This window comes from Pteropus alecto, unplaced genomic scaffold (genome assembly GCF_000325575.1).
Source record: "Pteropus alecto unplaced genomic scaffold, ASM32557v1 scaffold12, whole genome shotgun sequence".
In the NCBI taxonomy this organism is placed as follows: Eukaryota; Metazoa; Chordata; class Mammalia; order Chiroptera; family Pteropodidae; genus Pteropus; species Pteropus alecto.
Window position 1 is genome coordinate 3,301,230 of NW_006432669.1, and position 14,615 is coordinate 3,315,844.

Sequence of the window (14,615 nt, forward strand, 5' to 3'; positions counted from 1 at the left end):
AGTCTGGCCCTCCTTTGATGCACTTCCCCGGTCAGCGTGTGTTTTGTTTATCTGTGGAGCCGAGAGCCAGTTTTTGTCAGCACAGAACCCCAGAGGAGCCTGGCCGCTTTGTGCCAAATGGGATGAGAGCTTCCAGCATGAACCTGAGTGGAGGGGATCAAAGGGGCCCAGCCAGAATCCCTGTTTGAAGTTCCTCCACGGGTTGCTTCAGCAGCCCCTGCCCTCCAAGGAAATGGACTTCAAAGGGGACGTGTGTGGACAGCAGCTGGGATCATCAAAGACCCTCCCAAGGACACTTAACTCACCACCCCAGTTAGAGAGCCTGGGAGGCAACACTCAGGCCTGATTAAAGAAGTCTGAAATGTGCTCAGGCTCATCCATGACATCCAGCCAGGCAGGCTTTTCTCTGGGGTCTGTGCCGGTATCCTCTAGCGTTTGGCACATCTACGCCAGGCCTGGGAGCCTGAGGAGCTGGTCTGCAGGAAGAAATGCTGTGTTCTGCACGTTGTCATTATAATTGTCATCCACATGTCACAGAAACAGAGAGGGACTGTCTGAGGGGCCACACATTCATGGGCCACTGTGTGGTTCCCAAACTGTTTCCATAGGTAGTCTCTTGCCTGATGGGCTCTGAGGAAATAGAGGTGACAGTGTATACCTTCCTCGTGGCTCAGGGGCTCCCGGGTGAGATGATTGGCTAGTGATTTAGTTTCACAAGAACATCCTTGTCAGGCTGCAGAGTTTTGACAGGCAGCTGATTGAATGGGAAGAACACAGATTGGACTTAAAATTAGGCACGTCTGGGTTCAAATCCCATTTCTGCTGCTTTTTAGCTATGAGATGTTAATTTCTCTGAGCTTCCATTTGCTTTTCTGTAAAACAGAGGATAACAACAGAACCTGTCTCATAGGACTGTTGTGAAATATAGAGTGAGACGATGTGTGTGAAGCATCTAGCCGAAGACCCTGGCTACTCAGAGTGTGGTCCATGGACCAACAGCATGGGCATCCTCTGGGAGCTTGTTAGAGAAGCAGCATCTCAGGCCCTGCCCACTTAATCGAATCTCCGTTTTAACTAAGTAACTGATAGGCACATTACATTTGAGAAGCACTGCCGTGGACAAACTGAATTGCTCTGTGTTGAGTTATTAATGGGCACCTTGCAGCCCTGGTAAGGGTACTTTATGAACTGCTGACTAATTAATTGAGTATACATATATGAACACAAATAGTTGATTGTGCTGACCACATTTTCTATAGGCTTGTTTTCTGGGGTGCTGGCACTCTTCTGATCTTGTGCCATATTTCACTATTAAAAATTTAAAAAGTTGCTCTCCTGTCCAGCTCTGCAGGAAGACATTGAGGAAAAGGGACAGCACTGTCCATCATGCCTCCCTTTCCCTAGCCAGCACGCCCTCCCTTCCGACAGCCTGTCTGCTCGAGGTGGAGTGGAGGAATCCAGCTAGTTTCCTGCTTCTTGAGGCCAGGGTTCTTGACTGCAGGGATCTCTTTTGAGAAGATGCACAACTCATGGGCATCTGACCTGGAAGTGTGCTTGTTTTTTGAGCCTGGGCCTGCAGGAGACTCTCCAGTACCAATGCGGGGTAGAATTGTGGGCCATTCAGAAGCACAGTAGGCCCATGGGACCATGTCTGGGACCTGGGAAGCATCTAGTTTTTCATGAGCACACAGCCACTGCTCAGGGCCAGCCCTCCCAGGCCATGTTAGGTAAAGCAAGCTTCAACTCTAGAAAGCCTTGCAGAAATGCCCCCACCCCTTGACACTGGCTATTGGGCACCTCTTACCACCCTGAGAATAATTTTATCCTACTATTTTTCATATTATATTGTAACCAATTTACTTGAAAACTCTTCCTCCCCTCAAAAATAAAGGAGGGGACTAGGTCTTTTTTTAATTTCTTCAGTGCTTGTCGTTTTATCAGGCACATAATAAGTGCTTAGGAAAGCATTTGGTGAATGAATGAATCAATGAACGAATTAAATGATCTTCAGTCAAGAAGGGAAAGATCTTTAAGACCAGGGAGTTTTGTTTGTTTTGGTTTAAAGAATGGCATTGAGAAAGCTGTTTTTCTGCCCTCAGGGCTGCTGCTGGGGAAGGAGCACCATGAACACGCTTCCACCCCCGTGCTGCCCACCCCACCTGCCGCAGCATTGTCCTCGACAGGGACCAGCAGCGCCCACGCGAAGACGGGCAGCAAGGACAGCAGCACCCAGACGGACAAGAGCACTGAACTCTTCTGGCCCAACATGGCCTCCCTGCCCAACCGCGGGAGGCTGAGCGCAACCCCTTCTAACAGCCCGGTCCTGAAACACCCAGCCGCCAAGGGGACTGCAGAGAAGCTGGGTAAGAGGTTCCCACCTCCTTTTACATTGTGGGGTAACTGTAGGGCTCCCTGGCCTGAGAGAGGAAGCCTGGTGTCGAGCAGGGGAGGGATCAGGAGCCCTAATCAGCTCTCACTTTATGGTATGTTGGGTTTTTTTAATGATTATGATTACCCTAATGCACTTAGGCCACATGGGCTCTTATGGGAATAAAACATGTGTAGATACGCCTAATTCATTACCATTTAAAGGAATACACAACTGGAGCGTGCCTGTGAATGTATGCTTTTTACCAGGCCGTCCCCAGAAGGAGCGGAAATAGGTACTCCGAGGAATGTCGCAGAGCTGGCACCAGGTGCATCAGAGGCATGAAGTACATAGATGGGGCCTTCAAGGTGCCTGCTCGGCAAGGGTTTGGGGTCTGGAGCACCTCCTGACCAAAGGAGAGGGCAGAGGAGGGGAACTTCTGGCATGGCACTCAGACCAGCACTGATGAGTCGCTTTAAAACAATTGTAGAGGTCAGTCAGTGTGGGAGGGGCGAGCTTTCAATGAGCCCAGAAGCATCCAGGGGAAGAGTGCACTTGACTTTGTCAGGGAGTGAGTCTTAGTCATGGGCACGACCCTCTTCAGGAGTTCTTCTGAGGAGGTGGGGGCCTAAGTTAATAATTTTCGCCAAGGGGGCTCTTTATTTACATCCTACAAAAATAGACAAGTATACAGCATTATTGGGGTTTTTTTTTTTTTTTTTTTTAGAGATTTAATTTCTGGAATGAACTTTTCCAAGGAAGGCAGGGGAAGTAAAGTACCTGGCTCCACCACGGGCCGGGTTATGTGGCCTTCCCTACATATACAAATGGTCAGTGGTGGTACTTGACATAGTTTTATTTTAGAGAAAGCCAGTAAGACCCGTGCCCCTCTTGAGGAACAGGCTGCCAATGTTACCCTTCTGTTTGGCAGAGAACTCTTCCGGCCACGGGAAGTCACCTGACCACAAAGGCCGAGTCAGCAGCTTGCTCCACAAGCCTGAGTTCCCTGACGGGGAGATGATGGAAGTTCTCATTTAATGCTGGCATCCCTGTTGAATTTCGTGACGGGACATGGACAAATGAGGAACATGTCAAAGAGGGAGAAGAAAGATCAAGAAGGTTGTGGTTGGAAAATCAAGAATGATTTGAACTGATAAAGATTTCAGATTAATAAGAACACTTTTTATATATGTTTAAAAAAAAAAAACAGGAGACCTACATGAGTGAAGATGAAGAGAAGGTTATGGATTTTTATTGCATATGGTGGAAGAGAGACGATGCATGTAGGTTTGGAACAAAGAAGAAATAGGAAATGGAATTTTTCATTGTACAGAAAATGTATCTCATGGGGAGGATCCGTGTACACCCATTCTCTGATTATAAACCAGATAAACCTGAACGTGGATCTTCTTTGGAATACCCCTATTCCCCTTGCCTCTTAGCATCTTTTGTTTAAGCAGAACCTCCTAGAATCTTGGAGAGCCCATCCGGGCTAGATGTAATATCCTGTGCCATCCATGGGGTGTCCTGTGAAGGTCTGAGAAGAAATAACCAGGGGCAACAGGCAATTTAAAACGTGGTCCTCATCTAGTTACCTGCTTGGTTTGGGTTTTCAGGAGATTTAGGGACTTCTTAGCTTCTGTGGACTCAGCAGTATTTTCTAAACAGGATGGGGGCATTTTGATCTTGGCGCTCATCCTCCTTAACTTCTCTGACTTCATTTCTGTCTCTGCTTCATTTTCTTTACTCTTTTTTTCCTTCATTTTTTTTCCCCCCTTTTTAATTAAGATATGGCAGGGTAGGTCTGGGATTGATTAGAGCAGTATCTGAACTGTCACCCTTCCTGCTGTGTTTAATAGTGACCAGTGGGACAAAACCATAGGCTGGCTTCCTGGCTGATTCTTCCACCTTCAAGTAGTTGGGCTGCAGCTATTAATTCTGTTCTGACTTTGACAAGGCAGAAGGTCCATGGTCAGTGTGACACCTTGCATTAAGATGATAGCCCTGGCTTTTTCCTCTCATGCACGGAGCTTGGTATTTCCACCGTTTCTCCGTGGGGGTCAGACCTTCAGGACTGCACTCCGGGAAACAAATGACACTTGGCGTGATGGCATCCAGAACCTCACCAGGCACCTTGTACACTTTCTAGTGTTTGTGGCTCGGAAGCACATTCCTCACCCTTCCCATCCCTCGCTGCTGACGAGCACGTAGGTTCCCGTGACTGTCAGCTCGTGTGTTAACACATCGGTTTTCCTCGGTTTTCCTCTGTCATGAGCTTGCTCTGTGACCTTACAGGCCAGTTTATATACAATGTGGTCAGGTTTTTGTAGGTTTCAGTTTGGGGCAAGTTGTTCAAAGTAAGATGGAAATACCATGTTAAAGAGCCCGGAGTGAGTGAGGAGTGGGTCCCTTTATCCCTGTGTGTGACAGTTCACGTCTAACTCCTGAGATACGGCTTTCTTTATAAATCTAGGATGTGCTGGATCGGAAAAGAGGAGAAGCTGACCAGGCCATCGGATGTTCTTACAGGGCCCTGATGTTTTTCTCCCTCCAGGCCAACTGGATGCATGTCATTCCAGGTCACTTTCCTTGTGCTTAAATGTGGGGTGGGGGTGGGAAGTTCTAGATCTGAGACTTTCAGGTCCCACCCAAATGAAATCCTGAAGACAACACTGCTCAGGAAATCTTGCTTGGGTAGTTTATTTGACGTTGGTCTTTGGAGTTTAAGTTGGGTGGAGTTATAGCCTCCCCAGCTTGAGGAGACAGAAGGATGGCAAAGATGTCAGCTAGAGAAGGGGAGGGAGGAAACCAATGGCTTTGCCCAGAGGGGCCTCAGAGCTGTCCAGCCTGACAGTAAGCAGGAACTGACTCTTCTGGGCTCTGCTCTGCGGCGGGCACTGAGCTTTGTGCTCCATGCTTGTCACCTTTCAGTCCCAGGTTAAGCGTCACTGAGCATTGTGCAGCCTGGGAAACTGAAGCAGCTCCAGGGGCCAAGGAGCCCGCTGAATGCCCTAGGGTGTGGGGGAGAGCACAGAGGTTCCATTAGTGAGGAAAGGGTTGATATGGTTGCTGGTGTGGATGGGATGGAGGGTCTCATCCCAATCTCTGTTCCCATCACTTTTTATGGGTGATGAGAGTCAATAGATGGCAGCCAGCTCTCAAGGACATCTGACCCCTGATTAATGCTGAGGATGTACCAGGAAGACAAGAAAGTGTCTAGAGATAAGAGAGCAAGTCACCTCTGCCAGCACCCCACCTGCTGCCTGCCCTTCCCCCTGCTTACGTCTGGGCCACCCCAAACTTGGGCTGCCTTCCCTAGAATTGGGTGAGAGAGAACCACAGTCTAGTTTTGCCCAGACCTCGTCTTCAGCATACCTCGCTGGCACACTCCAGCAACAGGCTGGCACACACTCCTCGGTCCCCTGAATTGCCAGGCAGAGCGTCAGAGTGCAAGCACAGGCATCACCATGTTTCAGTTGTGCTGTGGTCTTTATCAATCTTTTTTCTTCTAACCTGCTATGACTCTTCCATAAGAAAAGGGATCTACAGCTTTAAAAAGTCTTCTTTATGGGACATTTCCTGCCAAGCCAGGGCCCCTGACACTTTACATCTTCATAGCTTTTTAAAGCCTTGCTTATATGTAGGAGAGAGGGATGGCCAAGGCTGAGCACCCACTGTGCGTTCTGAGTGGTTCACAATGTATTATCTCGTTTAATTTTCAGAAAGATAATTCTAGCTCATTTTTCAGTGCTGACTGTATGTGAGCACTGTGGTAAGTACCTTTTAATAAGAGTCCTCAAGCCACCTAGGAGCAGGGGCAAGTTTATCATCCTTATTTCACAGGAGGAAACAGGCTCAGGGAGGTTAAGTCCCCTCCCAAAGCCTTGCAGCCAGGAGAAGCTGGGATCTGAACCACGGGTTTGAAGACGAGCTGGGCCTTCATCACAGGCTGGACTGCCTCTGACACGGGAATAACAACTGTCTCCTGGTGTCACGCCTTGGCCTGCTCTATCCCCGTCTCCGATGTGTGTGCACACGCATGCACGCACACAGCTGCCCCAGTCTTGGGAACTAAGAATTAGGACTACAGCCCGGAATTCCTAGATTTGTTCATAAACACCAGGCATAGATGGAGATCTCTGTGTTCTATAATAAGCAGGGCTACAAAATCCATTTAAAGAAATACTTGCACATTGTCCAGAGGCCTGGACTTCAGCAGAATGTCCCAACGGTGTCTTAATTATGGAACTTGCAGGTCTTATCTCAGTGCGAAGGGTAAAGGCTGTAGCTTTGTGTGAAGACGTGCCAGAGTGATTCTGCTTCCTCTTAGAATGTGTCATCTGGCAGCTTCTGCATGCTGTCCAGGGTTTATTATATAGACTAGGTGGTATTGCTGGATTCTGGCAACTAATTTCAGAGCAGATACAGAACCTTTCCTTGGCATTTTCTTTTCTCAGCCTTTCTTCTGCTTCCCAGAGATTGGTAGCCAGTGATGGCATTGAGTCCACCCTGTTCCAGCAGGGTGGAACACTGGACAGGGCTGCCACGTCCCATCCAGGGTTCCAGTTGGAGGGCAGAGAGTGATGGGCCTTTTTCCTTCAGTCCTGCCGGGCTTGCTCATTGGAGCTCGTGAGAATTTGACTGCACAGGGCTCAGGTTGGATATCGAGATAGTTGCTCCAAAAGAGTTCTGAACTTGAAACAGGGAATTCATTGGTTCTGTTGTTCAGGGAAGAGGCTGTCAGGATGCCCCCTGCAGAGCAGCTGGTCCTGTTTGTTCTCTCCTGGGTTTGCCCTCAGCCACCTGTATCCTCATGATGCAGTGGCTGAAGCACCTTTATGCTCCGTGTGGGTGGAATGAGAGGTTCTCCCTGTTCAGCAGCTTCTGAGTCTAGAGACTGACACGAAGACAGACGTCACTCCTGGGTTCCCAGGAGGAGTGAAGAATAGATTAGGGGTTTAAAAGGCTTCGAGGCAGAGAGCTCACACTTACACACGGGGAGCTATGCTGGGCAAAGAGGTGTGTTTTCCAAAACCAAAGTCCCGCTACCTGTCTGCATTGGCGCCAGTGGAGTGTGTGTCTGTGCTCCGAATGACCTTGCCTCCTAAGCAAAGGACCATGGTCTTGGTAAGCAGGAGCCCGTGAATGTCCTTAAATGGTAATGGCCTTAGGTACCAGAGAACATCCAGCCCACAGTTGGCTTCTTCACGTCCCCAAACCTGAAGCAGCCATGGCATATGATTTATAAATGTTGGGTTTCTTTTCTTTTTTCTTGTTAATTAATCTCTGCGTTTAAAATGTCTTCATTCAATGTGAGGATTGTTTAATGGGTTTGCCTCTGATGTGTGGCTCCTTGAGAGATGGGCAGAGTAATTAAGAAGTTACCGGAAGCTGATCAGCTGGGAGCATGTAAGGTCAGCATTTCCGTAAGTGGATTTCTTCTGGAACTAATGGGCGATTTTTTTTCTCCTCCTTTTAAGTAATATATCCTTCTCTCATTTAGTAATTTAATGGTATATAAAGACGTGTGTCTATGTATGTGCATATATGTGAGGTGTGACTATAAGGCTGTGTGTCAAGTTTCCTTTCTTAATATCCAGAAGATCTAAGCGTTTCATCTCACCCCATCTTCCTTAAAAGGTAACCCTTTGAGAGACTGTATTGATCACTGAAGTGCTACCCAAATAGAAACATTTTGCAAATGCCTCTGTTAGAATGGCCTTTGGGGTCTAGTAGTTTCCTTTGATTATTCTTAGAGATGAGAAATCTTCATCCTTTGAGGATGGAATTAAATTTGGAAGTAACCCAAGTCATTGACTCAGTTGGATAAGTAAAGACACGTGATTAAAGTCAGTCACACCATTTTAGCTTAAAAAAAAAAAAAGAACCCTAAGATGTTCCTTGGAATGAGTCTTTGAAAACCTAGAGCCTCTCGAAGAGACTGCTTCGAAGGAGGACATTCGTCGTTAGTACGTGGAACTTCTAGTGAATTTGTTTTTAAAAATCTGTTCTCTTGCCATGCCTTGTATGTGTTCACATCTCTGTGCACACACAGATGTAGGTGCGTATTCATTAGTATAAAACTCCAGTAGGTACCTTGTAAAGCCGTGTTATATTTAGTGCATGTTATTGTCATGTTATGCTCTGACTGAGGTGTTTATCACGAAACTTTGCTTCTTTACAGAATTAAAATACTGTTCTCAATATAATGAAGTACATATACAGCATTTTCTTGTATCAGATCCTGAAGTTTTGATGCCCAGTGGTGTGTTTACATGTGCTTTTGCCTAGGATTCTGTTCACTTATAGATACCTGTAAGTATTTATTACAAAACAAAATATAAGCAAATTTATATCCACAGTGGTTCTCTTTGAATTAAGGTGTTTCTCCCTTCTGCGGAGGGACAACAGCGGAACCTCCTTCTCAACGAGGCACGTACAGAATATGTGGAATTCTGCGAAACAAGGGCGGGCGCCTGCACTCACCTCAGCCAAAGCTAGGACAGCCCTCATGCCACCGCTCCCTGCGCCTGCCCTGTGTGTGTCATTGTGCTTTGTGGCAGTGTGCTGTGTGCTCTCCCGTGGACTCGGGGGTAACATTTTGGCATCTTCATCTTGCTGGTCTGTATTGAAGGGGGTTGTACAGAGCTGCACAGCCGGGTGGGTCTGCGTAGAGAGTGGGGGGAGTCCGAGAACGTGGTGTGTCCCCCACAGCAAATACCGACACTGTTAGTCAGCCAAAGATTTTCCTATTCTTTGCTGCTTAAACTTGTGCCTTAATATTGTATATAATAAATGGATAATAGCTCTTCTTTCCCTTATGCTTGTTCTTTTCATTCCCAAAGAACTGATGTACTGGGCACTCAATAAATGTTTGTTGAAATTCATTTCATTGTATGGCTCGGAGGCGGCCCCACTTGCTGTTTTTCATCCCGGGGCATCTGGTGCCCCCCTCATGGGCCTCGCTCGCACCAACACATGCTCTTGATTCCAAGAAGGAAATGAGTCATGCAGACCATTGGAGTTTGCCATCTACCCACTCCTGGCTCCTCCAGACAAATAAGGCAAAAGGAAATGCAAGGAGGCTGGGCCCAGAGAGACAGTGTCACTTTGATCTCATCTGCGTGTCCTCTTTTGGGGTTCCTGGGTTCAGAGCCTGCCGGTAACCACTGTCACATTAACCCAAGCAGTATGGGTCCAGAGTTGGGGCTGGAGTCAGACATGGCTCTGCAGCCCGGGATGGACATGGGCAATGTAGCTGCCTTGTTAGTGTCTTGGTGTCACAGGAAGGGAGGTGCTTTGGCAGAAAGGGGTCACATGGTAAAAAAAAAAAAAAAAAAATCACATGGTCAAATTCAAGTGGGAGCTTCTTGACTAAAGCAGCAGAACAGTAAAGCCTGTGAAAGCCCCCAAGTAAAAGCTCCTTTCAAAGAAACTGACCTCCCAAGGGGACGCCGTTGGGGAGGAGGAAGTGCCCTCTGTTTGTTCTCTGGTAGTGCCTCTCAGTGGAAGTCTGTCATCTCACTGACCCCTGGGCCTAGCATGGGAAGAGCTTCCCAAGTGTGAGCTCAGAGAGAGAGTAACGACCTCTAGTGCCCCAGTAATGGCTGATGTGATTACATGCATCACGTCCTTTAGTCCTCCCAACAGCCTAGTCCTCCCCACTTTAAAGACAAGGAAACAGGCTCAAACAACTTCGGGCAAGTAATGTGCGAAAGATGGCAAAGCAGTACTTGAACCCAGGTCTGCCTGACGCAGAGCTTGTCCACTTGCAGTGGAAGGTGGATAGGTACTGAGAAGCAGCAAAGCTCAAGCTCCTATCTGCTTGGGTTTCTCCCTGCCCTGCCTTCTACCCAGAAGAACTCTCTGCAGTGACCCCTAGATCTCTGCAGACATGCAGGTGTGACTCATGCAGCTTCCAGCCTCCAACTCCCTTGACTGCTCTGGGAAGACAGCTGGGGGACCTCATTGCCTGTAGGGCTCAGCTGAAGACCCTTCTGAGTTGGTGTCTGCCTCTGCCATCTCTCTGCCCTGACCCAGTGCTCTCCGTTTGTGTGAGGCACCTCCGAGCTCTGGCCTTTCTCGTGGCTCCTTATACACCACAGGAGAGAAATCTGCGCACCCTCAGCCATTCTGTGTAGTTCTTCCAAGTGGTAATCACACGAGTCGTACCCTGAAGGAATGCTGGCCTCTGTCCTGGGGTCCTGGGCTGGGACCTCGGCGAACTACAGAGGGTAACCGTGCCTTTTAGATCGCCTAGGCTCTTCTTACCAGGAGTTAGGTCCCCAGTGAGGAATGAATTGAAGCTCTGAAATTCTTTTCTTAAAAAAATAAAAAGTTCTGTGATGATGAAATAAAAGGAGATTTCTGTCATTAAAGAACTGCTGTTTTACTGTTTCTCTCCCCCTTTTTGATCAAGCATGACCATGTGTTTCTGATGTGCTTCCTTTACTGTCCCTGTCCCTGGCAGGCAGACGGCGATACCATGTCCAGTTGAGCCTGCGTGCTCTTGAGCAGTCTGTCACCCTCAAAACTTCCCATACGGAGCCCAGGAGGAGGCCCTGCCCATCTGGTGTGTATTTCTGTCAAAAGGTAGCTCTTCCCAGGGTCTTGGTGTAAATACAGAGAATATAGGTCTCACAGCCTACATTGTTGGTAATTTGGAGTAAAATAATGTGAATCATAGTCATATTGCTGGAAACTAATAATACATAACTTTGCATCTGGACTGGTCTCACCCTCTGACTGTTGGCGGAGGGGGACGACCTAACGTTCATTGAGGTGACTTTGTGATATTACTTCCCTGTCACAACCCCTGTGGTGGGCATTGTCATAAATCTTCACCCCTGAGTTCCATGTGAGGAAACAGGCTCACGAGAAGTGTGGTGCACACTTGGGCTGCGCTGTCCAACCCAGGCCTGCTCATTTTTAGGTCCCCGTTCTCTCCATGTATGCTATGGTGGCCTCTGACTTTTCGTTTTTATTTGTAATGGCTTGTTTACTTGGTTTTGTTTTCGATAGTTCTAAAGAGATTTGATAGGCACGTGGCTAATTTTTTTAAAAAAGTAATTTTGACGCTCTTTTTGGAAACATGTTATTTCCAGCGGAAGGCCTGTACTGGATGGACAAACTGGATCGAAGCCTCTGGTCCATTTGTAAGATACAGAGTTAATGCAGAGCGGCTTGACTGTTTAATAACAGGGTACACCTGGTAGGCAGCATGGACAGAAGGGACCCAAAGGCAGACACCGTCTCAGGATCCACTCTCAGGCTCTCAGGCTGCAGTCCCACTCTTGTTTTCCCTTAGACGTATCCTGAGACCACAGGGCTCATGGTTCAGAGATGCCGAGGGTAAAACGGAAGGGCCTTTGTTTTTTAATCAAATGAAGTTCTTGATTATATCTGATGGACGTCAATATGTGGGTTTCCCAGTCACTTGAAACATGGCCCCAGTCCAAACCTAGTGCCTTCCCTACCACACTCACTGCTCTGCTAGCCACGCCATCCTCTGGCCACCTCTGCTAGGAACCCAAATCATCTTGGGCTCCTCCCTCCCCCTCCCTCTTGGCTAGCCATTCACCTGCTCCTGTCCTCTCCACCTTCCCACGTTGTTTCCATACTTTCATTCTCTCCATCCTCACAGTTCAGGACCTCATCTCATCTTGGACAGTTGCAGTAGCCTCCTGCCTTCCATCTTACCTGACTCCATCCTTGGCACAGACACCAGAGAAGCAAGAGTAATAACTGACATTTATTTATTGTCATTACACTCCCAACACTCGTGTGACCCTCTCATATATTAGGACATTGAATTCTTACAATCACTCTGATGCCAGCAATATTATTATATCACCATTTGACTGATGGAGAAACTAAGAGGAAGAGAAGTTAAAGTCTCTTGCCCAAAATTCTAGAGCCTGAGTGGCAGGCTGGGATATGAACCCAGGCTGACTGCTCTAGGCCATACTATTCCCCTCTCTAGAGCTTGTCTGATCATATCAATCCCCTGAGGGAATCAAACAAACAGAAGAATCATAGCTCCCTATAGCCTTCAGGATAAAATTCAAACTGCTAATAAGGCACTCATGCCCCATGCAATCTGACCTCGGCAGATCGTCCCGCTGGTTTCTCTCCATTCCCCCGTCCACCCTGCCCTCAAGTTGCTCTGGAACCACCACTCTACCCTGAATCTGCTCTGTATTTCCATTTCGACCTCTGCCCACTTGGTCCTTTGTCTTGGCATGCCCTCTAGTCTGTCTCTCCAGATCTATTCATTCTTTAAGAAGAGGGTCAAATGTCACTTCCGTCAGGGAGGACTTCCAGACCACCAGGGTCAAAATTAATTGCCCATCTTCCATTATTAGATGAGTCACCTTGAGAAAGTCGCCTAACTGATAAATTTCTCATTTGTGAGATGCCATTGAGCAGGTGCTGTGTCTATTTCTTTATGAATGTGAACCAGGCACCCAGCATGTGCATGACACACCATAAGTGCTGGAGTATTTGATAACTGAATGAGTCAATCCTAAGGATTTAGTAGAGAAGAGTTATAGTGCACCTGCACATAGTAAGCCCTCCACCAGTGACAGCCCTTGGCATCATGGCATTTATCTCTGCCCTTGCCAGGAGGCATCCTAGTATAGTGAACTACACACGTGAGTATCTGTCAGCTCATCTGTATGGGGGAGGAACCGTGTCCTGTATCCGGAGTAGATGCTCATTAAAATTTGAGCTAAATGTGAATCATTCCAAGCTTCTTATTACATGTTCAGTGACTGTTTTCTAGGAAACTAAAGTAAAATCTTATTTTAAAATCATGCAAGTAATGCACATTGTTATAAAAGCAATCAAATGATACTGAAGTGTACAAAATAGAAGCCACTCCCTCCCCCAAATCTCTATTAGTAACCACTGTTAACAGTTGTTAACCAAATAAGTAAATAGATGTGTGTGGATGCATATTAATTTTAAAAAATGAGATCATGCCGTTTCACACACTTTGCTTTTCTCACTTGACAGTAGATCCAAGGCGGATTTCTCTACCAGCATATATAGATGTATCTTATTACCTTCGTGGCTGCACAGCGTCCTGTGTGTGGAAGACGGGGAGTTTATTAAAATCCATGCTCTTTTGCTGCCACCCAGCTCCCCCCAGCATATCCCCAATAGCAAAGAGAGGCCTGAGAACATGGGGAACCTGGGGAGATGTTCGATTTTTCTGCTAAGAGGCCAAAGTTTGCAGTCTACTTCAGGCTTGCCCAAGCGCTGTCCCCAAGCTCTGCCAGTGCATCATAACATTTCCAGTTGCCTGTCCAAGCACAAATTGGTGATTAATGTCATGATAATGTTGGGATCCCAAGGACTGGACAGTGCCTTGGCCCCAGCTGATGGCTCAAGCCCAGCCTGGACTGGCCTGCACTGCGTCTACCCAGAAAACCTGTCAGCTCTCTGTCTGAGGGGTTCATTTTCCATCCAACGTCCTAGCCTTTGGCCTAGAGAAGAGCACATTTTCCTGGTATAATCCAACTCGACACTAGCCCCAGTCTGACTTTGTCTAGAATGTCGATGGCATCGATCCTGCGTTTGTCTTCAGCACTTCCATTTTGCAGAGTGTCCATCAGATTTTTACAAATATTAAGCTTTAAGAATAGCCTGTAAACAGAAGCCCAGTTTGTGATTTACTTATCAAGTTATTACTAAAAATTAATTATGTGCCCAGCATATTTCAGATCCTGGACGGAAGCCAGAGGGTACAGAGTGCTCTGACAATTCCTGTCCTGAAGGAAGGGGAGGAGGAACTGAGGTGAACTCACCACCTACTGTGTGCCAAGCATTTTACATCAATCACTGCATTCAGTCCTTAGGACAGCAAGTGCAGGCAGATTTGGAAAGGTTAAGCAAATGTCCCAAGGTCTACACTTAATCCAAGTAAGTGGCAGGGTGGCATTTGAGCCTAAGCTTCGGTGACTAAAAGTCAAGATTTTCTCACTATATAATGCAGCCTCAGTGTTTAAATCTAATTGGGGTCACAAGACAAGTACAATTTGCTCCTTGCTCATCCTCATTGGGGCATGTGCGCCAGGGCCCCTGGACAGATCTATTAAGATCCTCCCACTTTCGGCACTGGCAGAGAATTGGGTTGATGGTGCCCAGATATGTGCTACAGTCCCCGGCCCCCAGGTGACTGTGTGGACATCCTACCCCAGTGCCAGCAGACATAGGCTCCACCAAAGTTTGCATGGGTCAG

The 14,615-nt window shown here is 47.4% G+C and overlaps 1 protein-coding gene across 2 annotated transcripts in view; it reads left to right on the top strand.

Moving 5' to 3' along the window:
• AMOTL1 (angiomotin like 1) overlaps window positions 1–9,255 on the top strand; it is a 92,707-nt gene extending 83,452 nt beyond the window's left edge. The window contains exons 12-13 of one of the 2 annotated variants that reach the window (XM_025043736.1): window positions 2,100–2,363; window positions 2,638–3,066. In XM_025043736.1, the coding sequence (XP_024899504.1) occupies window positions 2,100–2,363; window positions 2,638–2,663 (290 nt within the window). In that variant the 3' untranslated portion in view covers window positions 2,664–3,066. Of the gene's footprint in view, window positions 1–2,099; window positions 2,364–2,637; window positions 3,067–3,299 lie in introns of those variants that run through there. The other variant, XM_006907484.3, reaches the window with a different exon arrangement.
• Window positions 9,256–14,615: the final 5,360 nt, after the last annotated feature.